This window comes from Limanda limanda, chromosome 11 (genome assembly GCF_963576545.1).
Source record: "Limanda limanda chromosome 11, fLimLim1.1, whole genome shotgun sequence".
NCBI lineage: Eukaryota > Metazoa > Chordata > Actinopteri > Pleuronectiformes > Pleuronectidae > Limanda > Limanda limanda.
The window spans coordinates 389,761-415,452 of record NC_083646.1 but is presented as its reverse complement, the minus strand read 5'-3'; the positions used below and the strand labels follow the sequence as shown (position 1 = coordinate 415,452).

General features: G+C 47.8%; 2 protein-coding genes across 2 annotated transcripts; both read left to right on the top strand.

Moving 5' to 3' along the window:
- Positions 1 to 2,102: 2,102 nt before the first annotated feature.
- myo1eb (myosin IEb) lies at positions 2,103 to 16,946 on the top strand. The gene is made up of 27 exons (XM_061081323.1): positions 2,103 to 2,122; positions 3,690 to 3,827; positions 3,941 to 4,030; positions 4,096 to 4,190; positions 5,278 to 5,365; positions 5,477 to 5,566; positions 5,650 to 5,781; positions 6,112 to 6,246; positions 6,336 to 6,468; positions 7,108 to 7,304; positions 7,398 to 7,478; positions 7,810 to 7,896; positions 8,007 to 8,093; positions 8,523 to 8,690; positions 10,219 to 10,304; positions 10,430 to 10,511; positions 10,614 to 10,819; positions 11,311 to 11,455; positions 11,666 to 11,780; positions 11,857 to 12,026; positions 12,098 to 12,243; positions 14,135 to 14,281; positions 14,412 to 14,569; positions 14,646 to 14,720; positions 14,795 to 14,999; positions 15,382 to 15,557; positions 16,541 to 16,946. The coding sequence occupies exons 1-27, from the start codon at positions 2,120 to 2,122 to the stop codon at positions 16,615 to 16,617; spliced, it is 3,312 nt and encodes a 1,103-aa protein (XP_060937306.1). The 5' UTR covers positions 2,103 to 2,119; the 3' UTR covers positions 16,618 to 16,946.
- Positions 16,947 to 17,547: 601 nt separating this feature from the next.
- On the top strand, positions 17,548 to 24,234 carry prune (prune exopolyphosphatase). Its single transcript, XM_061080656.1, has 9 exons — positions 17,548 to 17,655; positions 18,199 to 18,306; positions 18,441 to 18,643; positions 18,822 to 19,006; positions 21,245 to 21,403; positions 21,902 to 21,993; positions 22,194 to 22,352; positions 22,440 to 22,530; positions 22,762 to 24,234. The coding sequence occupies exons 1-9, from the start codon at positions 17,617 to 17,619 to the stop codon at positions 22,989 to 22,991; spliced, it is 1,266 nt and encodes a 421-aa protein (XP_060936639.1). The 5' UTR covers positions 17,548 to 17,616; the 3' UTR covers positions 22,992 to 24,234.
- Positions 24,235 to 25,692: the final 1,458 nt, after the last annotated feature.

Below are 25,692 nucleotides of genomic sequence, written 5' to 3'. Positions count from 1 at the left end.
TTCTGTGGGACTGGGAGCACTTTACGGGTCAGGCTGGTTCTGTGGGACTGGGAGCACTTTATGGGTCAGGCTGGTTCTGTGGGACTGGGAGCACTTTACGGGTCAGGCTGGTTCTGTGGGACTGGGAGCACTTTACGGGTCAGGCTGGTTCTGTGGGACTGGGAGCACTTTACATGTCAGGCTGGTTCTGTGGGACTGGGAGCACTTTACGGGTCAGGCTGGTTCTGTGGGACTGGGAGCACTTTACGGGTCAGGCTGGTTCTGTGGGACTGGGAGCACTTTACGGGTCAGGCTGGTTCTGTGGGACTGGGAGCACTTTATGGGTCAGGCTGGTTCTGTGGGACTGGGAGCACTTTACGGGTCAGGCTGGTTCTGTGGGACTGGGAGCACTTTACGGGTCAGGCTGGTTCTGTGGGACTGGGAGCACTTTACATGTCAGGCTGGTTCTGTGGGACTGGGAGCACTTTACGGGTCAGGCTGGTTCTGTGGGACTGGGAGCACTTTATGGGTCAGGCTGGGTCTGTGGGACTGGGAGCACTTTACGGGTCAGGCTGGTTCTGTGGGACTGGGAGCACTTTATGGGTCAGGCTGGTTCTGTGGGACTGGGAGCACTTTACGGGTCAGGCTGGTTCTGTGGGACTGGGAGCACTTTACGGGTCAGGCTGGTTCTGTGGGACTGGGAGCACTTTACATGTCAGGCTGGTTCTGTGGGACTGGGAGCACTTTACGGGTCAGGCTGGTTCTGTGGGACTGGGAGCACTTTACGGGTCAGGCTGGTTCTGTGGGACTGGGAGCACTTTACATGTCAGGCTGGTTCTGTGGGACTGGGAGCACTTTACGGGTCAGGCTGGTTCTGTGGGACTGGGAGCACTTTACGGGTCAGGCTGGTTCTGTGGGACTGGGAGCACTTTACGGGTCAGGCTGGTTCTGTGGGACTGGGAGCACTTTACGGGTCAGGCTGGTTCTGTGGGACTGGGAGCACTTTACGGGTCAGGCTGGTTCTGTGGGACTGGGAGCACTTTACGGGTCAGGCTGGTTCTGTGGGACTGGGAGCACTTTACGGGTCAGGCTGGTTCTGTGGGACTGGGAGCACTTTACGGGTCAGGCTGGGTCTGTGGGACTGGGAGCACTTTACGGGTCAGGCTGGGTCTGTTGGGCTCCAGCAGCTGACAGAGGTTCATCCTCTGAGGAGAATCTAGATCTTTCAGAAGCTCATCAGAGGAGCTCAGAGGATCTTCGGTCCTCCTCAGAGACCCTGGTCCTCCTCAGAAGACCCTGGTTCCTCCTCAGAGACTCGAACAATCAGCTCCTCAGATCCTCTAAGAACATGATGTCATGGTTCAAAGGAAGGGCTGGGTCAGTGGGTGGAGCTTCAGACTGTTTGATCTCTTTTCTCCATCTTCACCTGGAGCAGGTCAGCTGCTCAGCGTTACCATGGTGATTTACCTGATGACAAGAGAACGAGCTGCGTTGAACTGAAAACTGAATTAAACCTGAAGTTACCTGATGACCCAGAATCCTGATCTTACTTCTGGGCCTTTGATCAGGACCTGCAGAAACATTATGCAGTGTAAACATTCATGTGACCTCAACTCCCATCATGCACTGTTTCTGTGTGTATCAAATAGTTCACAGCCCCTACAGTGTGTAAACTTTAAAAAATAATATCATTGTGGTAATATTATAATATTGGGTCATTTGAATTCACTTTTAAACTAAACAAATTGTCAATAAGGCATATTCTCCATCCTGTCCTATGCTCTAAAAGAACAAATATCAGTGAAGTTACATGAGAGGTCTGAGGTCTGACGCCAGGGGGCAGCAGAGCTCCAGCTGTTCCCGTCAGGACTTCATTACCCAGAGTTCCACAGGAAGGGGGAGGAGGCGGGGCTCTACCTGTCCACACCTGCGGAGAGTTTAGAGACTGAAGGAAAACAGACTCAGAAACACTGGAACATGTTCAGAGCTGCAGAACCGATCTGAGTCCACTGAACTGAACCATCTGATCCGGACTCACCTGGTCCAGGTTCAGTCTGAGTCCACCTGGATCCAGCTGAGACCGACTCAAGACTTCTCAACTTTTACCTGAAACAGGAAGTGAAGATCAGGAGGAGCAGACATGGTGAGTTCACTTTTTATCTAGACCAAGAAAAGACTAACAATAACCTGATCCTGGTCCCGGATCTGGTCCCGGACCAGATCCTGATTCTGATCCTGGAACTGATCCTGGACTGGACCTGATTTTCTGTGAATCAGAATCAGATCTAATGCTATTTTTTGTTTTTAGAATCAGAAACAAAAGGATCTAAAAAAATATCGTTATCGTTGATTTAGAAAATAAAAATAGAAAACGTATAAAATATAATCAACCAAGAATCTGAATGAAGTAAAAATAAAAATAAAATCAAAGTACCACCTATTACTAGGAGAACATCTAGTGACACTTTGACCTCTGTCAGAAGCTCTGGGCCCCCAGGGTCCCCTCGGGGGGGGGGGGGGGGGTATGGAAAGCAAACAGGTTCAAACATCACACGATGCACCAGATCACCAGGGACCCAGATCACCAGGGGACCCCAGATCACCAGGGGACCCCAGATCACCAGGGGCCAAGATCACCAGGGACCCAGATCACCAGGGACCCAGATCACCAGGGACCCCAGATCACCAGGGACCCCAGATCACCAGGGACCCAGATCACCAGGGACCCAGATCACCAGGGGACCCAGATCACCAGGGACCCAGATCACCAGGGACCCAGATCACCAGGGACCCAGATTACCAGGGCCCCCAGATCACCAGGGACCCCAGATCACCAGGGACCCAGATCACCAGGGACCCAGATCACCAGGGACCCAGATCACCAGGGACCCAGATCACCAGGGACCCAGATCACCAGGGACCCAGTCTCCTCTCTCCTGTCAGACCAAGCTCCTTAACAGGCCTCAGCCAATCAGAAGACAGCTGACTGAGCTGGAGGAGGAAGTCTCCTGTCGATCGATTTATTGATCATCAGATTTAAATCTGCAAGAAACACACACACACAGACACACAGACACACACACACAGACAGACACACACAGACAGACACACACAGACACACACACACACACACACACACAGGCACAGACACACACACAGACACACACAGGCACACACAGACACACACATGCAGCGTGTTGAGGCGAACTTGTCGGGGCGTCACCCTTCACTGATCCTCAACACGACAAGATCCCACAAGACTGAGGAATTCTGGGAATTCAGGAGGGGGCGTGTCCCACCAAACACACAAAGTTAGAGATGGATTTAAAAAAGTCTGGATCCACATCCTGCCTCCAAGTTAAAATCTGAGATGAACAGGGTTAGTGTTACTAACTAACAGACTATCTAACAAACTAACTAACAGACTAACTAACTAACTAACTAACTAACTAACTAACTAACTAACTAACTAACTAACTAACTAACTGTCTAAGTGGTGGAGCTTATAATGAACAAAACCATAAACAACAAATCAGATAATTGGTTAAAAACAGTGGTGAATGAACTGTGTGTGTTTATAAGTGTGTTTATGTTTGTGTGTGTGTGTGTGTGTTAGTGTGTGTGTGTGTGTTAGTGTGCGTGTGCTTGTGTGTGTGTCTAACATGTGAGCGATTCACAGACCAGGTGTGACCCCCCCTCTCCCCCCTCAGGGCAGTAAGGAGCGCTACCATTGGCTGGCTCAGAACGTGAAGGTGAGCGGCGTGGACGACATGGTGCTTCTGTCCAAGATCAGCGAGGACGCCATCACAGAGAACCTGAAGAAGAGATACATGGACGACTACATCTTTGTATCCTCACTGACGGTTATTAGTATCACATGACGAGAGGCAGAGTATCAGATGTGTTAAACCCCGCCCCCTCAGGTTCTGGTTCTGGTCCTTGACCCTTGACCCGGCGTCAGACCTACATCGGAGCGGTTCTGATCTCAGTGAATCCGTTCAAACAGCTTCCGTACTTCACTGAGCGGGAGGTGGAGCTGTACCAGGGAGCGGTAAGATAACCTATCGCAAAGTCACTGAATTTATGACATCATTAACCTCGCCCCTCCCCCCCCAGGCCCAGTATGAGAACCCCCCCCACATCTACGCACTGGCTGACAACATGTACAGAAACATGATGATTGACAGCGAGAACCAGTGCGTCATCATCAGGTAATAAACAACACACACACACACACAGACACCACACACACACCACACACACACACACACACACGCACACACGGTTCAGTGACGGACAATAGAGACACAGGAAGCAGTAAATTACAGACAGGGATATTAATAACTATAACTCATATTTTGCGTCCCAACATGAGGAGAGCTGAAGTGAGACTGAAGGCCGACGACCTCATCACTAAAACAAAAAGATCTAAACAGCTTTCGTATGGAAACGCTTCTGATCCTCGATCACACCCAACGGTTGATTCCACTTTATTTATTTGTTGTATTTCACTCTGACATTATCGTCTGTGTGCGGCAGGCTGCAATCCCCTGTCTGTCCACCAGGGGCAGGCGTCATTCAGGTGGGTCAACATGGTGATGGCGGTCAGACAGTGGCAGCTTTGAGTGTATGAGACATCAGGTCCTTGTATCAGCTGAGTGACAGCTGGGTCTCTGCTAACCAGACTGCTGCGGTGCCCAGGTCAGAGGAGCCTTTCATGGGAGGTTCCTCCGTCACAAGCAGCTGAGAGGAGCCCAGGGCTCCACCCAGAACTCACTCTTTGGATCCTTGTTGTTTGAATCCTTGTTGTTTGAATCCTTGTTGTTTGAATCCTTCTTGTTTGAATCCTTGTTTGTTTGAATCCTTGTTGTTTGAATCCTTGTTGTTTGAATCCTTGTTGTTTGAATCCTTGTTGTTTGAATCCTTGTTGTTTGAATCCTTGTCGTTTGAATCCTTGTCGTTTGAATCCTTGTTGTTTGAATCCTTCTTGTTTGAATCCTTCTTGTTTGAATCCTTGTTGTTTGAATCCTTGTCGTTTGAATCCTTGTCGTTTGAATCCTTGTTGTTTGAATCCTTCTTGTTTGAAATCTTCTTGTTTGAATCCTTGTTGTTTGAATCCTTGTTGTTTGAATCCTTGTTGTTTGAATCCTTGTTGTTTGAATCCTTGTTTGTTTGAATCCTTGTTGTTTGAATCCTTGTTTGTTTGAATCCTTGTTGTTTGAATCCTTGTTGTTTGAATCCTTGTTGTTTGAATCCTTGTTGTTTGAATCCTTTTTGTTTGAATCCTTCTTGTCTCAGCGGTGAGAGCGGAGCTGGAAAAACTGTTGCAGCCAAATATATAATGAGCTACGTTTCCAAAGTGTCTGGAGGAGGAGACAAAGTACAGGTCTGTACACAATATTCCTCAGACTAATAGTCAAAGTACATGTTGAAGTATTGGTTAGTACACAGTACCGTGTATGACTTGCTGCTGGTGAGCATGTGACTGTGTGTGCAGCATGTGAAAGACATCATCCTGCAGTCCAACCCCCTGCTGGAGGCCTTCGGTAACGCAAAGACTGTCCGCAACAACAACTCCAGCAGATTTGTGAGTAAATGTTTAAATGTCAACACAAACAGATGTGAAGAGAAACAGATGTTTACAGCAGCAGATCTGTCTCCTCCTCTCAGGGTAAATACTTTGAGATCCAGTTTAGTCGGGGCGGAGCTCCTGATGGAGGAAAGATCTCCAACTTCTTGTTGGAGAAAAGTCGAGTTGTTTCACAGAATGAAGGAGAAAGAAACTTCCACATCTACTACCAGGTACTACATCATGGTCTTCCTCATGTTCTTCATCATGTTCTTCATCATGGTCTTCATCATGTTCTTCATCATGTTCTACATCATGCTCTACATCATGTTCTTCATCATGTTCTTCATCATGTTCTACATCATGTTCTTCATCATGTTCTTCATCATGTTCATCATGTGCTACATCATGCTCTACATCATGTTCTTCATCATCTGCTACACGTGCTACATCATGTTCTTCATCATGTTCTACACCATGTTCTTCATCATGTTCTACATCATGCTCTACATCATGACCTCTCTGTGACCTCAGTGTGACTTGACTGTGAACTTTGCCCTCAGCTGTTGGAGGGGGCGACCGGGGAGCAGAGGGAGAACCTTGGGGTCACGACCCCTGACTACTACAGCTACCTCAATCAGTCAGGAACCTACACAGTGGAGGACGTCAGCGATAAGAAGGAGTTCTGCGACACTATGGTCTGTGGACCTGTCTGTCTGTTCACCCGTTTGTTAAACTGTCTGTCTTTTGACCTGTCTGTCTGTCTGTCCACCTGTCTGTCCTGCAGGCAGCGATGTCTGTTGTGGGTCTGTCTGTGGAAGAGCAGGATTCGGTTCTTCAACTCGTTGCAGGAATTCTTCATCTGGGAAACATCACTTTCAGAGAAGAAAACAACTACGCTGTGGTTGAAAGTCAGGACTGTAAGATCTGCAACTACACTTCACATGGTTCTCATGTCCTCATGTTCTTATGATCTCATGCTCTCATGTTCTTATGATCTCATGTCCTCATGTTCTCATGTTCTGTTGTTCTCATGATCATGTTCTCTTGTTCTTATGATCCATGATCTCATGTTATCAGGATCTCAGGATCTCATGTCCTCATGATCTCATGTTCTCATGTTCTGTTGTTTTCATGATCTCATGTCCTCATGTTCTCTTGTTCTTATGATCTCATGATCTTTTGGTCTTATGATCTCATGATCTCATGTCCTCATGTTCTCTTGTTCTTATGATCTCATGATCTTTTGGTCTTATGATCTCTGGTTCTCATGTTCTCATGTTATCATGATCTCATGTCCTCATGATCTCTTGGTCTTATGATCTCATGTCCTCATGATCTCTTGTTCTTATGATCTCATGTTCTCTTGTTCTCATGATCTCTTGGTCTTATGATCTCATGTCCTCATTATCTCTTGTTGTTATGATCTCATGTTCTCTTGTTCTCATGTTCTCTTGTTCTCATGATCTCATGATCTCATGATCTCATGTCCTCATGTCCTCATGTCCTCCTGGTCGTAGGATCTAATGTAACCATGTCTCTCTGTCCCTGTCCCTCAGTCCTGGCCTTCCCGTCCTTCCTCTTGGGGATCTCTCAGGACGGTCTTTGCAGTAAACTGACCAGCAAGATTATGGACAGTAAGTGGGGCGGGAAGAGCGAGTCTATCTCCGTCACGCTGAACACGGAGCAGGCGTGTTTCTCCAGAGACGCTCTGTCCAAAGCTCTGTACGCCCGACTCTTCGACTTCCTTGTCGATGTCAGTTTAACTCCCTGCTCTCACTTTTCGTCAGATTTCACATCCTGTCATTTTACACATAACTTTATTGTTTTATTTATGTGTGTGTGTCAGTGCGTTAACAAAGCCATCCAGAAGGACCAGGAGGATCTGAACATCGGAGTGCTGGACATCTACGGCTTCGAGATCTTCCAGGTATTTTACCTCTACCTTTTCTACTTCACTGGTTCACCTATGACATCAGTTCACTAACCCTTAATCTAGACCTATTTAATCTAAACCGAGTGAATCTAAACCTGCACTAACCTAACCACTGCCTTCAGCGTGAATCTGACTCAACAACTCCTCTCTTTATTAAAGTGTTATTACAATGATCGGCTCTTACAAAGAGACAAAGTAGAATCTTACACTGGAAGCTCAAAGTTTCTGCCTATTGCCTTTAGGGTCAATGAACAGCATTCTGGGAAATTGAGGAAATCATTATTATTATTACTAGATTATTGTTCTGTGATTTTTTTTCTCTCAGAAAAATGGCTTTGAACAGTTCAGCATTAACTTTGTCAACGAGAAGCTGCAGCAGATTTTCATTGAACTCACTCTGAAGGCCGAGCAGGTGAGCCATCGTGACATCATCGTGACATCATCGTGACATCATCGTACAAACACACGTCTTGGATTGTTCTGTCGATCATTTATCTCCTGTACCTTGTTCTCCGTCTGTAGGAGGAATACGTTCAGGAGGGAATCAAATGGACGCCCATCGAGTATTTCAACAATAAAGTGGTGTGTGACCTCATCGAGTCCAAACTGGTGAGTCGGCCAATCAGAGGAGAGACGGTGCTCAGAAATGTCACCAATGAAAATAGTTTGAAGATCTGAACGGTAGAAATGGAGAAAGAAATCACTAGAATGTTTTTTGTGTTAATCTATAAATATGGAAATGCATTTGAAATGACTGGGCAGCTGGTGCTCTGAAGGGTGAGCGGGTCGTCCACTAACCAGAGCGTCACAGGTTCGATACCTGGTCTCCCCCTTGTGCCCAAGTGTCCATGGGCCAGATCCTGTCTTTGTCCACGTTGAGTCTGGTTCTTTCTTCCAGTTCAACAGTCACAGCTGCTCCTTGTGGGAACTGTTGCTTTCTCTAGAACTTTAATATGTAACGAACCTTGATGTATCTAATGATTTGATGACATTGTCTCCCCATCATCACACTGTGCTGACCCTCTCATAATCTCCCAGAATCCTCTTGGGATCATGAGCATCCTGGACGATGTGTGTGCCACGATGCACGCCAAAGGGGAGGGGGCGGATCAGACGCTGCTGCAGAAGCTCCAGGGACAGATCGGAGCTCACCAGCACTTCAGCAGCTGGAACCGAGGGTTCGTGGTCCACCACTACGCCGGGAAGGTACCTGTCTGTCCCTGTCCCCCTGTCTGTCCCTGTCCAGCTGTCTGTCCCTGTCCACCTGTCTGTCCCTGTCCACCTGTCTGTCTGTCTCTGTCTACCTGTCAGTCTGTCTCTGTCCACCAGTCTGTCTGTCTGTCTCTGTCCCCCTGTCTGTCCCTGTCCACCTGTCTGTCTCTGTCCACCTGTCTGTCTGTCTCTGTCCCCCTGTGTGTCCCTGTCCACCTGTCTGTCTCTGTCCACCTGTCTGTCTGTCTCTGTCTACCTGTCAGTCTGTCTCTGTCCCCCTGTCTGTCTCTGTCCACCTGTCTGTCTGTCTCTGTCCCCCTGTGTGTCCCTGTCCACCTGTCTGTCCCTGTCCACCTGTCTGTCTGTCTGTCTCTGTCCCCCTGTCTGTCCCTGTCCACCTGTCTGTCCCTGTCCCCCTGTGTGTCCCTGTCCACCTGTCTGTCCCTGTCTGTCTCTGTCTGTCTGTCTCTGTCCACCAGTCTGTCAGTCTGTCCACCTGTCTGTCTCTGTCCACCTGTCTGTCCCTGTCCACCTGTCTGTCCCTGTCCACCTGTCTGTCTCTGTCCACCTGTCTGTCTGTCTCTGTCTACCTGTCAGTCTGTCTCTGTCCACCAGTCTGTCTGTCTGTCTCTGTCCACCTGTCTGTCTCTGTCCACCTGTCTGTCCCTGTCCACCTGTCTGTCCCTGTCCACCTGTCTGTCTCTGTCCACCTGTCTGTCCCTGTCCACCTGTGTGTCCCTGTCCACCTGTCTGTCTCTGTCCACCTGTCTGTCTGTCTCTGTCTACCTGTCAGTCTGTCTCTGTCCACCAGTCTGTCTGCCTGTCTCTGTCCACCTGTCTGTCTCTGTCCACCTGTCTGACTGTGTCTGTCCACCTGTCTGTCTCTGTCCACCTGTCAGTCTGTCTCTGTCCACCTGTCTGTCTCTGTTCACCTGTCTGTCTATGTCCATCTGTCCACCTGTCTGTCTGTCTCTGTCTCTGTTCACCTGTCCATCTGTCTCTGTCCACCTGTCAGTCTGTCTCTGTCCACCTGTCTGTCTCTGTGCACCTGTCTGTCTATGTCCATCTGTCCACCTGTCTGTCTGTCTCTGTGCACCTGTCAGTCTGTCTCTGTCCACCAGTCTGTCTGTCTGTCTCTGTCCACCTGTCTGTCTCTGTCCACCTGTCTGACTGTGTCTGTCCACCTGTCTGTCTCTGTCCACCTGTCTGTCTGTCTCTGTCCACCTGTCTGTCTCTGTCCACCTGTCTGTCTCTGTCCACCTGTCAGTCTGTCTCTGTCCACCTGTCTGTCTCTGTTCACCTGTCTGTCTATGTCCATCTGTCCACCTGTCTGTCTGTCTCTGTTCACCTGTCCATCTGTCTCTGTCCATCTGTCCACCTGTCTGTCTGTCTCTGTTCACCTGTCTGTCTCTGTTCACCTGTCTGTCTCTGTTCACCTGTCTGTCTATGTCCATCTGTCCACCTGTCTGTCTGTCTCTGTTCACCTGTCCATCTGTCTCTGTCCATCTGTCCACCTGTGCAGGTGTCTTATGATGTCAGTGGATTCTGTGAGAGGAACAGAGACGTACTCTTCAATGACATCATAGAGCTGATGCAGAGCAGTGAATTGTAAGTATTGAGGACGTACCTGTCCTCTGGAGACTCACTTGTCCCTTTAAGACATATCTGACATATTGTGCGAAGGTTCCGACCTTGTGTTGAATCAAGTCGGTGTGTGTTGTGTTTGTGCTCAGTCCGTTCATCAGAGGTTTGTTCCCTGAGAACCTGGAGGCAGAGAAGAGAGGACGTCCGTCCACCGCCAGCAGCAAGATCAAGGTGAGACAGTTAGTCCCACCACCAGGCGGCGCTAGAGCTGCAGATGAGGAAAAACAACCTACAGTAACATTACCAGTCACCAACACAACGCTGGTGTTTCAGAAACAAGCCAACACTCTGGTCCAGACGCTGATGAAGTGCACGCCGCACTACATCCGCTGCATCAAGCCCAACGAGACCAAGCGTCCTCGGGACTGGGAGGACGTCCGGGCCCGCCACCAGGTGGAGTACCTGGGCCTCCGAGAGAACATCCGGGTCCGCCGGGCGGGATACGCCTACAGACGGGTCTTCAAAAAGTTCCTGCAGAGGTCAGAGGTCAAACACAACAACTCCCTGTACACTGTCCTGCTGCTTCCAATCCTCTGAGGGTCGGGGGGGCTGGATCAGGTCCCAGGGCTTCAACTCACTTTGATCTGTTTATCATGAAATCACAACACACATTTCTGAAGACACTTTACAAAGCAGCAAAATTAAAGACAAACACAACAGTTCCCACAACGAGAGAGAAACAGAAGAACAAACTGCGGCGGCTGTGGCTGAGGGGTAGAGTGGTCGTCCTCCAACCTGAAGGTCGGCGGTTCGATCCCCAGTCTGAACCATCTGCATGCCGAAGTGTCCTTGGGCAAGATGCTGAACCCTCAATAGCCCCCCATAGAATAACAAAGTGCTGCAAGTAGATGCTCTGTATGAATGGGTGAATGTGAAACTGTACTGTAAAGCGCTTTGAGTGGTCTTCATCAGACTAGAAAAGCGCTATATAAATACAAATCCATTTACCATTTACCAAACTGTGCTGCAGGTACGCCATCCTGACCAAAGAGACCTGGCCTCAGTGGAAGGGGGACGAGCGCCAAGGAGTCCTGCACCTCCTCAACTGTGTGAACATGGACCAGGACCAGTTCCAGCTGGGCAAGGCCAAGGTCTTCATCAAAGCTCCGGAGTCGGTATGAAACATTCATGTCCAGGAAGTGTTTCATCCCATGGTAAAGTTTCAAAGCAGAAACCGTGATGGAGACGATGAACCTTCAAGTGTCCCTGATGACGAACGAGCTGAAGTTCTACATGAGGACCGGAACCTCCGAACTGTCCTGAACTAGACTGTCGGGTTCTGTTGTTTGAAATGTTTGGTGTTCCTGTGGTTTTTCTCTCTGCAGCTCTTCCTGCTGGAGGAGATGAGAGAGAGGAAGTACAACGGTTACGCTCGGGTCATCCAGAAGGCGTGGCGCAAACACATCGCCGTCCGCAAGCACGTGAAGATGAGGGAGGAAGGTCAGACTGGTGTCCGCCATGTGATGAGGAATCAGCTCGTGTTTCTCTTGACTAAACGATGAGGGGTGTCTTCCAGCGTCCGATGTCCTGCTGAACAAGAAGGAGCGTCGCAGAAACAGCATCAACAGGAACTTTGTGGGCGACTACATCGGAACCGACAACCATCCCGAGATCCGACAGTTCGTCGGCCGCCGAGAGAGGATCGACTTCGCTGACGTGGTGGTGAAATATGACCGAAGATTCAGGGTGAGCAGTCCGGAAGAGTCTGTTCTGTTTCAAACACAAGGCCCGGCTGACCTCTCGGTTCTGACCCGCAGACGGTGAAACGAGACCTGATCCTGACACCAAAGTTCCTGTACCTGATTGGTCGAGAGAAAGTGAAACAGGGTCCAGATAAAGGTCAGATCCAGGAAGTTCTGAAGAGGAAGATCGAGCTCAACAAGATCCAGTCTGTTTCGCTGAGGTACAGAACCAGAATTAGGTCATGGGTAGAACCAGAACCAGCATCAACACCACATAGAACATCAGAACCAGGAGTGGTACTAGAAGTAGAATCAGAACCAGAACTACAAAAAGTACCAGGATCTGAAGTGAGAACAGAAGCAGGATTAGAATTTAACCCTGGACTGGATCTAAAACTAGAACCCGAACCAGAACAAGTCTCTCTCTGTCTCTGACCTGTCTGTCTCTGACCTGTCTGTCTCTGACCTGTCTGTCTCTCACCTGTCTGTCTCTCACCTGTCTGTCTCTCACCTGTCTGTCTCCCACCTGTCTGTCTCTCACCTGTCTGTCTCTCACCTGTCTGTCTCTGACCTGTCTGTCTCTGACCTGTCTGTCTCTCACCTGTCTGTCTCTGACCTGTCTGTCTCTGACCTGTCTGTCTCTGACCTGTCTGTCTCTCACCTGTCTGTCTCTCACCTGTCTGTCTCTGACCTGTCTGTCTCTGACCTGTCTGTCTCTGACCTGTCTGTCTCTGACCTGTCTGTCTCTCACCTGTCTGTCTCTGACCTGTCTGTCTCTCACCTGTCTGTCTCTCACCTGTCTGTCTCTGACCTGTCTGTCTCTGACCTGTCTGTCTCTGACCTGTCTGTCTCTGACCTGTCTGTCTCTCACCTGTCTGTCTCTCACCTGTCTGTCTCTCACCTGTCTGTCTCTCACCTGTCTGTCTCTGACCACTCTGTCTCTCACCTGTCTGTCTCCCACCTGTCTGTCTCTCACCTGTCTGTCTCTCACTTGTCTGTCTCTCACCTGTCTGTCTCTGACCACTCTGTCTCTGACCTGTCTGTCTCTCACCTGTCTGTCTCTCACCTGTCTGTCTCTCACCTGTCTGTCTCCCACCTGTCTGTCTCTGACCACTCTGTCTCCCACCTGTCTGTCTCCCACCTGTCTGTCTCTCACCTGTCTGTCTCTCACTTGTCTGTCTCTCACCTGTCTGTCTCTGACCACTCTGTCTCTGACCTGTCTGTCTCTCACCTGTCTGTCTCTGACCTGTCTGTCTCTGACCTGTCTGTCTCCCACCTGTCTGTCTCCCACCTGTCTGTCTCTGACCTGTCTGTCTCTCACCTGTCTGTCTCTCACCACTCTGTCTCTCACCTGTCTGTCTCTGACCTGTCTGTCTCTCACCTGTCTGTCTCTCACCTGTCTGTCTCTGACCTGTCTGTCTCTCACTTGTCTGTCTCTGACCTGTCTGTCTCTCACCACTCTGTCTCTCACCTGTCTGTCTCTGACCTGTCTGTCTCTCACCTGTCTGTCTCTGACCTGTCTGTCTCTGACCACTCTGTCTCTGACCACTCTGTCTCTCACCTGTCTGTCTCCCACCTGTCTGTCTCTGACCTGTCTGTCTCTCACCTGTCTGTCTCTGACCTGTCTGTCTCCCACCTGTCTGTCTCTGACCTGTCTGTCTCTCACCTGTCTGTCTCTGACCTGTCTGTCTCTGACCTGTCTGTCTCCCACCTGTCTGTCTCCCACCTGTCTGTCTCTGACCTGTCTGTCTCTGACCTGTCTGTCTCTGACCTGTCTGTCTCTCACCTGTCTGTCTCCCACCTGTCTGTCTCCCACCTGTCTGTCTCTCACCTGTCTGTCTCCCACCTGTCTGTCTCTCACCTGTCTGTCTCCCACCTGTCTGTCTCCCACCTGTCTGTCTCTGACCTGTCTGTCTCCCACCTGTCTGTCTCTGACCTGTCTGTCTCTCACCTGTCTGTCTCTGACCTGTCTGTCTCCCACCTGTCTGTCTCTGACCTGTCTGTCTCTCACCTGTCTGTCTCTGACCTGTCTGTCTCTGACCTGTCTGTCTCTGACCTGTCTGTCTCTCACCTGTCTGTCTCCCACCTGTCTGTCCCCCACCTGTCTGTCAGCTCTCTGCAGGATGATTTCTTCGTCGTTCATGAGGAAGAGTATGACAGTGTTCTTCAGAGCATCTTTAAAACGGAATTCCTCAGTTTACTCGTCAAACGTTTTCATGAGAAAACTGAGAAGAAGCTTCCGCTGAAATTCAACAACCTGTGAGTCACAGTTTAAAGTAACAAACTGAAAACTAACTCAATCAATTACTGACCCAACTAATTCAAACCCTTCATCTGAAATTTAAACTAATAACGGCTCATTGAACCTGATCAAAGATGTTTTCTGCAGTCTGGAGTTCAAGGTGAAGAAGGGGGGCTGGGGTCCGTTCAGCTCTGCAGGATCCCGACAGATCCAGTTCCAGGCGGGCCAGGGGGACGAGGCGGACCTGAAGCTCAGCGGAAAGGTGCTGCAGGTTTCCATTGGACCAGGTCTGCCCAAGAACTCACGTAAGTACTGAGACGAGTCCGTCATGGGCAGGTTGCTGTGCTGCTCCGTGTCACTTCCTGTCTGTTTGACCTGTAGGACCGACGCGGAGGGACAACCGGAAGAGCCGCTACATGGGGAACCAGGCTCCGCCCAGCAGCCAGTACAATTCAGGTACCATTTTTTTTTTTTAAAGTAAAACGTCACCTGATGGTTTCAATATTGGTTTAAATTTTGTTTTTTCTTAGCGTCTCACTCCAGAGGGGGCAGAGCGCCCAGAGGCCCCACCTCCTCCAGAGGCCCCACCTCCTCCAGAGGCTCCCTGCTCAGGCAGCAGTCCAGCATGGAGCAACCCAGTCTGCCCCGCCTCCAGAGCCAGCGCCGCCCCAGCAGCCACGCCCCCAAACAAGGCAACATGGGCTTCATGGCGGTCCCTGAACAGGGCGCTGCAGGGTGAGAGCTGAGAGCAGAACCGAACAACATGGGTCACCAGTAACCACGGCAACAAGGGTCACACTCGTATCACTGCTACAACCACTAGTAGAACAGATGTAACCCATGTCTTCAGTGGGGGTCAGGTCACCAGTCACTGATCCAGTAGTTTTACTGGGTCAGTGTAGAACCGGTGTAACCAGAAGTGATCCGCTGAGCCTGATTCCAGAGTCAGTCTGGTTCACACCAGCAGCTCTTCATTAGCTTCCTGAGTTCTTTGTGTTGGTTCTACGTTCTGTTGCATTAAATCCTGAAACGTTCTCAGATCTATTCTCCCTGCTGCAGGCTCTCTCTGCTACACTGTAAATAAATATGTTGGTGTAATACCTGGTGTTGCCTGCAGGCTGCAGCGACGCCGCTCCAAGGAGGTGAAGCCTCTTCCTGGAGCAGGTCGACCGAAACCTGCTCCCAAACCGAAGCCGCGGTCCCCTCAGTGCAGAGCGCTGTACGCCTACGACGCCCAGGACACCGACGAGCTCAGCTTCAACACTGATGATGTCATCGAAATCCTCACTGAAGGTAAAGCCACAGACTGTAAATAAAGATGGACAACACGACTCCGCCTGGTACCTGGCTTGTTTGAGATAGTTCTTAGACTGCTCGTCTGTATTTGAGTCCAGGAAGTCAGACTGCGACCTCAGACTCTTCCCTGGGCTCTGACTCGCTCGTGAACTCTCTCTGACTTGTTCTCAAACTAGGGCTGGGCAACGATTAAAAGTTTGAATCGCGATTAATCGCATGATTTCCCTGATTAATCACGATTAATCGCATTTGTATACACAAAATCCAATAATGAATTAAAAAGTAGTGTATAGCGCAATTTTATTTTCAATGTTCTGCCATATGAACGAAAGTGCCATAACATTTGTTGCAAACACTTTTAACATCAGCATTTAATACAGTAGCAGTTAAATAAAATATTCAGTGTAAATCTCAACTTAACAATGTTATCAAAGCAAATACAAAGTTAAAGCTCAATGCCACTGCCAGGGCATTAATGTTATCCTCTTCGTTATGAAACATCTATCCTCCTCCCTGCGTCAAACGTAGTCTGCCGAAGCCTCGCTCCACTCGCTGTTTCGTTGAGTGATTTGCTGATATCAACTGTGTGTTTTGCATTCAGGTGATATTTTAGACTGGAATTACTCCGGTGATAAGAAAATTCACCTTGGCAGTGGCTACAAATAACTTTGGTTCTGTCGACTCCGCCGTCTGGAAGAACTTTAAAATGAAAATGGCTGTAAAAGCTCCGTACCCTTATCCATGGTTGTTTATCCGCCAATTATTTTCTTTTTTCCAGTTCCGCAGCAGTCAGCAACAGACTTTCACAAAATAAAAGCCTGACTTTCACAATAAAACAATAAATAATCAAACCTGAGTTAATGCGAGATAAAATAATTAATCGAGTTAATACTCGATTAAAACGAGTTAACTTGCCCAGCCCTATCTCAAACTCGATCTCGGTCTTGGACTCGTCCTCAAGTGTTTGTGTGTGTCCTCAGATCCGTCTGGTTGGTGGTTCGGCCGGTTGCGAGGCAGAGAGGGAATGTTTCCTGGAAACTACGTGGAGAAGATCTAGACTTGGTCTCTGGGGTCAAAGGTCAACGGAGCTCAACACATGGAATAGGAAACAGCTGATGACTGAATGTGATGACGTCATTCATAAATACAACAAAATGTTTGAGTCAGTGAAGTCATCGTCCTCAGAGGTCAGAGGTCAGCTGTGACTCCGACGCAGCTCAACAGTCTGTGTGAAGTCCGAACAGCACCCCCGCCAGGCTGCAGTGTTCATTACAGGCAACGAGATCCTCTCACATTAAACTTCAACAGAGAAAAATTAAAACTGCTTTTATCCATTTGATTGAAAAATAAAGTTTCTACATGTAAAACTGCTCAGATCAGATTTTGAACTGGACCTGAATTTGTTTCAGCTCAGAGATCAGCTGACTCTGGAACAGCCAATAAAAACAAAGAACTGATTTGAATCTGATTCATTTGTTTTAATAAATGAACAACTACATTTCCCAGGGTTCTGCAGGATGGAGCTGCCTTCGCTGACTGATGGAAAGTAGTTTATTTTACCATTGTATGGAAACAGTATCAACCAGTTACACTTTGACTCTGTTTAAGTGTTTTAGAGGCAGAGACGCAGAATCTAACATTTTGATGAAATTTGTAATTTAATATTGAACTTTTTTAAAGAACACAGGTCTGTACCTGAACAACTCATTGTCACATCTTATATTAAACAATTTAATGTCATTTAAGATTTGAGTTAGGCTTTTTCTTTTTTAATTGTATATTATTCATATTTCCATTCCAACCCTTCTGATTAAAACTTTACTAACAAAATGTTTTAGTATAATTGTAATTGCACAAATTTTTTTTTTACCGTGCAACAATAAACTCTCGTATGTCCGTGGTTTGTAAGTGTCCCTGAAGGCGTCATGACCTTTTACCCGCAATGTTAACTACACTCACTCGCTCAGCTTGGAGTGACCGGAGCTGCTAACTGCTAACCGCTAACTGCTAACCGCTAACTGCTAACTGCTAACCGCTAACCGCTAGCTGCTAGCTGATGGAGGAGTTTCTGTCGAGCAGTCGCCGAGCCGTGCAGGTAACACACACACACACACACACACACACACACACACACACACACACACACACACACACACACACACACACTCTGTGTTAGCCTGTTAGCTCAGGTTGTGAAGCTCCCAATGCTTGCATGACTTCCGGTCAGTTACGCCTTTCAGAATAAACTTCCGGTCATTAAATAATGTAATTAAAAGATGTGATCGACTTGGTCTGACTGGTCGTCTGACGTCACGTTGTACTTCTCGTAGCGTCAGTGCCGAACAACGACCGATGTCTCACGGGGGGGGGGGGGGGGACAAGGAGCGGCTGCTTCACGTGCACGAGCTCTGATCTCACTTCCTGTGGCTCTGAGCGAGGGGGGGGGGGGGTACATGGAGCAGCCCGTTCTGTTAATGAGTTAAAAAGATTTAATTCCACAAAGTATCATCCTGCGTTAACGTACATTTTGAGCCCCAGTTATAAGAGTTTGTTGTTGTCATGGTTACTTGGTGTGATGGTTCTCACGTGTCGGTGGCGTTCTGTGATGACACGCTGCGTGGTGGTTCTCCTCCTGCAGGTGGACTCAGAGCAGCCCGGGCCCGGGTTCCACGTGGTTCTGGGGAATGAGGCGTGTGATGTGGACTCCGTGGTGTCCGCCCTGGCCTACGCCTACTTCCTGTCCAAGGTGAGATCCGTCTGTTGATCACTTCCTGTCAGTTTTCCACATTGACAAGCCTACATTTAAAATAAAGCCTTTATTGTGAAGACTGGAGGATGTTCATGGTGACTGACAGGAAGTGGACCCTCCCTCTCCCTCAGACTTCGCCCAGTGACCTGCTCGCTCTCCCTGTGATGAACATCCGGGAGGCGGAGCTTCTGCTGCGCTCAGACGTCGTCTTCCTGCTGCGACAGAGCGGTTTGTCTCAGGACGTCCTGACGTTCCGAGACCAGCTCGACCTCCGAGCGCTGCACCGAGACGGACGCCTGCGGCTGACGCTGGTCGACCACAACGTCTTACCCAGGTAAACAACAACACGTGACAGGTAAACAACAACACGTGACAGGGAAACAACAACACGTGACAGGTAAACAACAACACGTGACAGGTAAACAACAACCTGTGAACAGTGTTTAACGTGCGTCGGTCCTGACGCAGCCGTGTTAGACTTCTTCATGAGCACACCTGTCTCTCTCCTGCAGTTCAGACAGTGACCTGGAGGGGGCGGTGGTGGAGGTGATCGACCATCACCTGCTGGAGAGAGAGCCCTCGGCCTCCTGTCCTGTTGTCGTGGAAACCGTGGGATCCTGCGCTACCTTGATAACCGAACGCATCGTCCAGAAAGCTCCGCAGATCCTGGACCAGCAACTCGCTCAGCTGCTCTACGGTAAACAGCTGTGTGTGTGTGTGTGTGTGTGTGTGCGTGTGCTTGTGTTGTAATGGTGTCTGCTGATGGTGGACTATGATCACAAGACTTCTTGATATAAAACATCTCCTCAATGTTCTACCATCACTCACAGTAACTCCTCAGTTCATGTCTGCTCCTTCATCTCTATCAGACATTATCTTATGTATCAATCAATCAAATTATATTTGTATATTCATCACAATTTGTTTCATAGGCTTTAACGAGGTGTGACATCCTCTGTTCTTTCCCCTCAACATCAGTTAAACGACTGAAAACCCTTTTAACAGGGTGAAGAAGGTAGTGCAAGGTTTAGTCTGAAGAGATGTGTCTTCAGTCTGGAGGACGATGTGTCTTCAGTCTGGAGGACGATGTGTGGACTTCCTGTCCTGAGGTCCATGTGGAGCTGGTTCCAGCGTTTAGGAGGCGGGACAGGAAACTGTCCCTCACTGAGAGGGAGCAGCTGATTGGTCGATGCAGAGCGGTGTGGACGGGCTGTGAGGCTGGACCAGGTCCTGGATGTGGACTGGACCATGTCCTGGATGTGGACCGGACCATGTCCTGGATGTGGACCGGACCATGTCCTGGATGTGGATCGGACCAGGTCCTGGATGTGGACCGGACCATGTCCTGGATGTGGACCGGACCATGTCCTGGATGTGGACCGGACCATGTCCTGGATTTGGACCGGACCATGTCCTGGATGTGGACCGGACCATGTCCTGGATGTGGACTGGACCAGGTCCTCGATGTGGAATGGACCATGTCCTGGATGTGGACCGGACCATGTCCTGGATGTGGACCGGACCATGTCCTGGATTTGGACCGGACCATGTCCTGGATGTGGACCGGACCATGTCCTGGATGTGGACTGGACCAGGTCCTCGATGTGGAATGGACCATGTCCTGGATGTGGACTGGACCATGTCCTGGATGTGGACCGGACCATGTCCTGGATGTGGACTGGACCATGTCCTGGATGTGGACCGGACCATGTCCTGGATGTGGACTGGACCAGGTCCTGGATGTGGACCGGACCACGTCCTGGATGTGGACCGGACCACGTCCTGGATGTGGACCGGACCATGTCCTGGATGTGGACTGGACCATGTCCTGGATGTGGAGTGGACCTGATCCGATCACAGCACGGTACCAAGTACTGGTGTTTGAAACAGATGCAGCTACTGGGAACCAGTGCAGGGAGCGGAGGAGTGAACTCAGGTTAAAGACCAGAGTACAGAGAGAAGAGGAGAGGACCCAGGACAGAACCTTGAGGGACCCCAGTAGTGAGAGGACAAGGTTCAGACTCAGATCCTCTTCAAGTTACCCAGTAGGTGCGGTCGTTGAGATAGGAAGAGAGCAGAGCCTGAGACACCCAGGTCCTGAAGGGATGAGATCAGGATCTGGTTCACTGTGTCAAATGCAGCAGAGAGATCTAGAAGGATGAGGACAGAGGAGAGAGGACAGAGGACAGAGGACAGAGGACAGAGGACAGAGGACAGAGGACAGAGGAGAGAGAAGCTGCTCAGACCAGTAGAACAGTCTCAGTGGAACCAGGCTGGTGAGGGTCATGAAGGTTGTTCTGGTGGAGATGGGAGGAGAGTTGATTAAAGATCACTCGCTCAGAGCTGTGGAAAGAAAGAGAAGAAGAGAGACAGGTCTGTAGTTGTTAACTTCAGACGGGTCGGGGGGGGGGGGGGTCAGTGGACAGAGAAGTGTTGATAAGATGGGTGAGGAAAGGAAGAAGGTGAGGAGCGGTAGACTGGATGAGAGGGGTCAAGGGGGCAGGTGGTCGGGGGGGGCAGAGGTCACCAAGGTAAGAACTCGATTTGGAGACAGGGGTGAAAGAGGAAAGTGAAGGTGATGAAGATGAAGATGAAGATGATGGAAATGTAGTAATAGAAGGAGGATTAGAAAATGAGGAGTGTAGATCATCTTTCTTTTTTGTAGTTGACAAAGGGTCTTGGTAGAAGGGTGGGGGGGGCTGGGGGGTCAAGGAGGTTGGAAAAGTTGGAGAAGAGTTTTTTGGGGTTAGAAAATGAGGATTGAATTCTAGTTTGGTAAAAAGAGCGTTTGGCTGCAGAGGAAGAGGAGGAGGAGGAGGAGAGGAGAGTCTGATGAGGAAGCTGTGTGAGACAAACTGTGATTTGTGAAGCTGGGTTATACAGCTTGATCGATTGTGTGTGTGTGTCTGTGTTTGTGTGTGTTGTGTGTGTGCAGCGGCCGTGGTGTTGGACTGTGTCAACATGGCTCCTGCTGCAGGGAAGGTGACTCCTAAAGACAGTCAGTACGCCGCCATGTTGGAGAATGGTTTCCCCACTCTGCCACCGAGGGGCGCTCTCTTCCAGGCGCTGCAGAATGCCAAGTTTGACGTCTCGGGTGAGATCACCTGAACAGAGCAGATCATTACTGACGTCTACACATGTCACATTTATTATATTTCATATAGTATCTATTACGGTAGTTCCAATATTTGTAAAGTGTTTGTCATGTGTCGTGTGGGGGGGGGGGGGGTGAAGTGTTTCCAATACAACCTATTAGTGACTTATATTCAGACGTACAAAAACAACCTTCAGAAATGCTAACGTGCACTAGCTTAGCCACTTCTGGTGCCTGGGATGACACCACAGGAGCAGAATGGAGGTTATGATTTTTACATCTGAAGATAAGTCACTAATATCTTCAGATGTATTCGGCTGCTGCACCGTTAAAGTGTTTGTTGACTCAAGCACTTCACCCGCCCTCCATCGGCATAGTGGTGGGTAGATAATGAGTGAATTATCATTTTTTATGAACTATTTCTTAAGGTATTCATTGCATAATGAGAAGTATTTATTTCACTATATTTAAGTATTTATTGCAGTATTTGGTCCTTAGGTCTGAACACTGAACAGATGTTGTTGAAGGACATGAAAGCTGTTTCAGGAAGTTTGAATGTTGCTATTTCCGTTCTCTACATCCCACTGGAGGTCAGTACACACTATACTGCATACCGTACTACACTGTACTTCATACTGTACTACACTATACTGCACTGCATACTGTACTACACTGTACTTCATACTGTACTTCACTATACTGCACTGCATACTGTACTACACTGTACTACACTATACTGCACTGCATACTCTACTACACTGTACAACACTTGTGTACACGTGTATGTTAGGAGTTCCTGCAGAGGGCGGAGTTGGAGGCGGAGCTCTCAGGTTTCTGTCAGAGGTTGAGATTTGATTTGCTGCTGTTGATGACCATCTCCTTCACTGAGAGAGAAGAGCCAATCAGAGAGCTCGCTTTGTTCAGCCACAGCTGCACCTGCAGGCATCAGGTAAACATGATCGGACTTTGTCTAGACTGATGTTGTTTGTGTTTGCGTTGCCATGACAATCACAGTCCTGCTGTCCACCCTCCTCAGATGAGCCAATACCTGGAACAGGCTCGTAACCCCGCCCTCAACCTCTGTCCAATCAGCAGCCCCCACCCTCACATCACAGCCTATCAGCAAGGTACTGTTTCCATAGTAACAGTTGTGACGCTGTAAACAATAATGACAAAAGGTAACTGGATAAAATTATGTGATGACAAAGGTCAGAGGTCACTGCGCCTGACCTTTATTCAACAGTAACTCATACTACAAGAGATGCTGTGACCTGATTGGTCGGTGGAGGCGGAGTTTGAATTGGTTGCTTTAGATTCTGATTGATTGATTCCTACTGACATAATGTTTGTTAAATCAGGAAACACGTGGGCGTCTCGTAAGAAGGTCCTCCCCATCGTGAAGGGTTTCCTGAAGGAGCTGGACGGAGACGGTTGCCTGGGAAACGTGGAAGAGGAGGAGTCCCGGTTCCCTCCCACTCCGATGAACAGCCTGGTGGAGGGCTGTCCCCTGGACGACGGCCTGCCGCACATCAGCACTCAGGACCTGGTGGACAAGGTCAGCAAGATGGCCGACAGAGGAGGGAACTGACCTCTGACCTCAGCTGAGAGTCTGAAAACAATGAAGGATTTCTGGATCGTTCCGCCGCCGACACCAGACCCGATTGGGGCGGCTTCAGGGAATAATAATAATAATGATTATTAAACAACTGATGCATTGATAATAACAACTAACCCTTAACATTTCTGAGGTGTTCTGTTTGTTAAAGCTGCCACGTGTACGTTTTGACTTTACTACATAACCAACATTATCTTACGTTAGCATTAGCAGCTGTTTACACCAACTTATGTTTCTAGACATGAAAACACAGATGTTGGTCTAAACCCGCATGCTAACCAGCTAGCTTCGGCCTGTTGTCTACCCAAACAACAGACACCGCTTTCACAGAAAACTAACAATGAACCTTAAATGAACAACACACTGTTTCTACTAAATCAACGGAGAAACAAAATGTGGACTCAGATTGTGTGAGGCCTTTTTGACCTTGGGAACTTGTCCTGTTTGCTACATGGAGCAGCGTACAGATGCTCGTAGGTCATTTTCAGAAATACAAGTCAGTCCAACGTAACCTCTGTCTCTGCTGCCCCCTTCAGGCCCTCAGAGTGAGCGCTCCTTCTCTTTGTCCTCTCATGTTCTCCTGCGGGAAGTCGTCCTGTGTGAACATGCAGCAGGTCCAGAAAGCTGAGGACCAGGACAAGTCTGACATATCTCTGCTCCACCTTCACAGGGTTAGCATTAAGCCCAATTCTTGCTCCTGCGTTGAAGCTACATCGTAGCATATAGCATGTGTACGCACGTGTAGGCGCAGAGCCCTACGCTGTACTCTGATATGCTCCTCCCCAAAGTGTAACTATGCATCGAAGCGATGCAGACCACAAGAGCTGTGATTGGTCCACTTGCTAGCATCACCAGAAGGCTCGCCGCCATTTTTTGAATTGAGATGAAGGAACGAACACGGACGGCGTCTTTCTTTATTTTGTTGCAGTTCTTTAAGAATAAGTAATTGCTCTTCAACATCTATCATCTCCAACATGAACCTCTTACTAACATTCGCCATCGCTATGTGCGTCGCAGTATGGAAACCTCACTGTTGCCCTGAACGCCATTCAGAAATCTGTCAGATCAATTAAGTTTTGTTTGATCGTCTGTATGAAAGAATAATGCTTGAATATTGGTATTGTAAAGACATTTTATTAATCAGTTAAAATATATTCAACAAAATAAAAACATTTGTCCACAGTCCTGATATCAATAAAGATTTTATTTAACAGTTGTCATTGCATCTGTCATGTGTCCGATTGTTTTTTAAGGTGAAGTTACTTATGTTTCTTCCGACAGGTTGTTTCAGACATTTCTTATAGTGATGTTTGACAACTGTTTCATTTGTATTGATATAAGTGTGAAATTATATTCTTTATAATGATCATTTTATTTTGTACATGATGGAATCAAAACTAAATCACACCTTCAGTGACTGTAAAAAGATGATTAGTGACTGTATATAACGATGATCAGTGACTGTATATAGAGATGATCAGTGACTGTATATAAAGATGATCAGTGACTGTATATAGAGATGATCAGTGACTGTATATAAAGATGATCAGTGACTGTATATAAAGATGATCAGTGACTGTATATAGAGATGATCAGTGACTGTATATAAAGATGATCAGTGACTGTATATAACGATGATCAGTGACTGTATATAGAGATGATCAGTGACTGTATATAAAGATGATCAGTGACTGTATATAGAGATGATCAGTGACTGTATATAAAGATGATCAGTGACTGTATATAAAGATGATCAGTGACTGTATATAACGATGATCAGTGACTGTATATAGAGATGATCAGTGACTGTATATAAAGATGATCAGTGACTGTATATAGAGATGATCAGTGACTGTATATAAAGATGATCAGTGACTGTATATAAAGATGATCAGTGACTGTATATAAAGATGATCAGTGACTGTATATAAAGAGGTTCAGTGACTGTATATAAAGAGGATCAGTGACTGTATATAAAGAGGATCAGTGACTGTATATAAAGATGATCAGTGACTGTAAAAAGATGATCAGTGACTGTATATAAAGATGATCAGTGACTGTATATAAAGATGATCAGTGACTGTATATAAAGATGATCAGTGACTGTATATAAAGATGATCAGTGACTGTATATAAAGAGGATCAGTGACTGTATATAAAGAGGATCAGTGACTGTATATAAAGATGATCAGTGACTGTATATAACGATGATCAGTGACTGTATATAGAGATGATCAGTGACTGTATATAAAGATGATCAGTGACTGTATATAAAGATGATCGTTGACTGTATATAGAGATGATCAGTGACTGTATATAAAGATGATCAGTGACTGTATATAAAGATGATCAGTGACTGTATATAAAGATGATCAGTGACTGTATATAAAGATGATCAGTGACTATATAAAGATGATCAGTGACTGTATATAAAGAGGATCAGTGACTGTATATAAAGATGATCAGTGACTGTATAAGGATGATTAGTGACTGTATATAAAGATGATCAGTGACTGTATATAAAGATGATCAGTGACTGTATATAAAGAGGATCAGTGACTGTATATAAAGATGATTAGTGACTATAAAGATGATCAGTGACTGTATATAAAGATGATCAGTGACTGTATATAAGGATGATTAGTGACTGTATATACAGACGATTAATTCATAG

Bases quoted from the DNA above. Each gene is read 5' to 3' on its own strand.
- myo1eb (XM_061081323.1), top strand. The intron at 10,512-10,613 runs GTGAGACAGTTA...CTGGTGTTTCAG, and splicing joins CCGCCAGCAGCAAGATCAAG to AAACAAGCCAACACTCTGGT. The intron at 11,781-11,856 runs GTCAGACTGGTG...GGTGTCTTCCAG, and splicing joins CGTGAAGATGAGGGAGGAAG to CGTCCGATGTCCTGCTGAAC.
- prune (XM_061080656.1), top strand. From the start codon at position 17,617: ATGGAGGAGTTTCTGTCGAGCAGTCGCCGAGCCGTGCAG. The intron at 18,307-18,440 runs GTGAGATCCGTC...CCTCTCCCTCAG, and splicing joins ACGCCTACTTCCTGTCCAAG to ACTTCGCCCAGTGACCTGCT. The intron at 22,531-22,761 runs GTACTGTTTCCA...TTGTTAAATCAG, and splicing joins CATCACAGCCTATCAGCAAG to GAAACACGTGGGCGTCTCGT.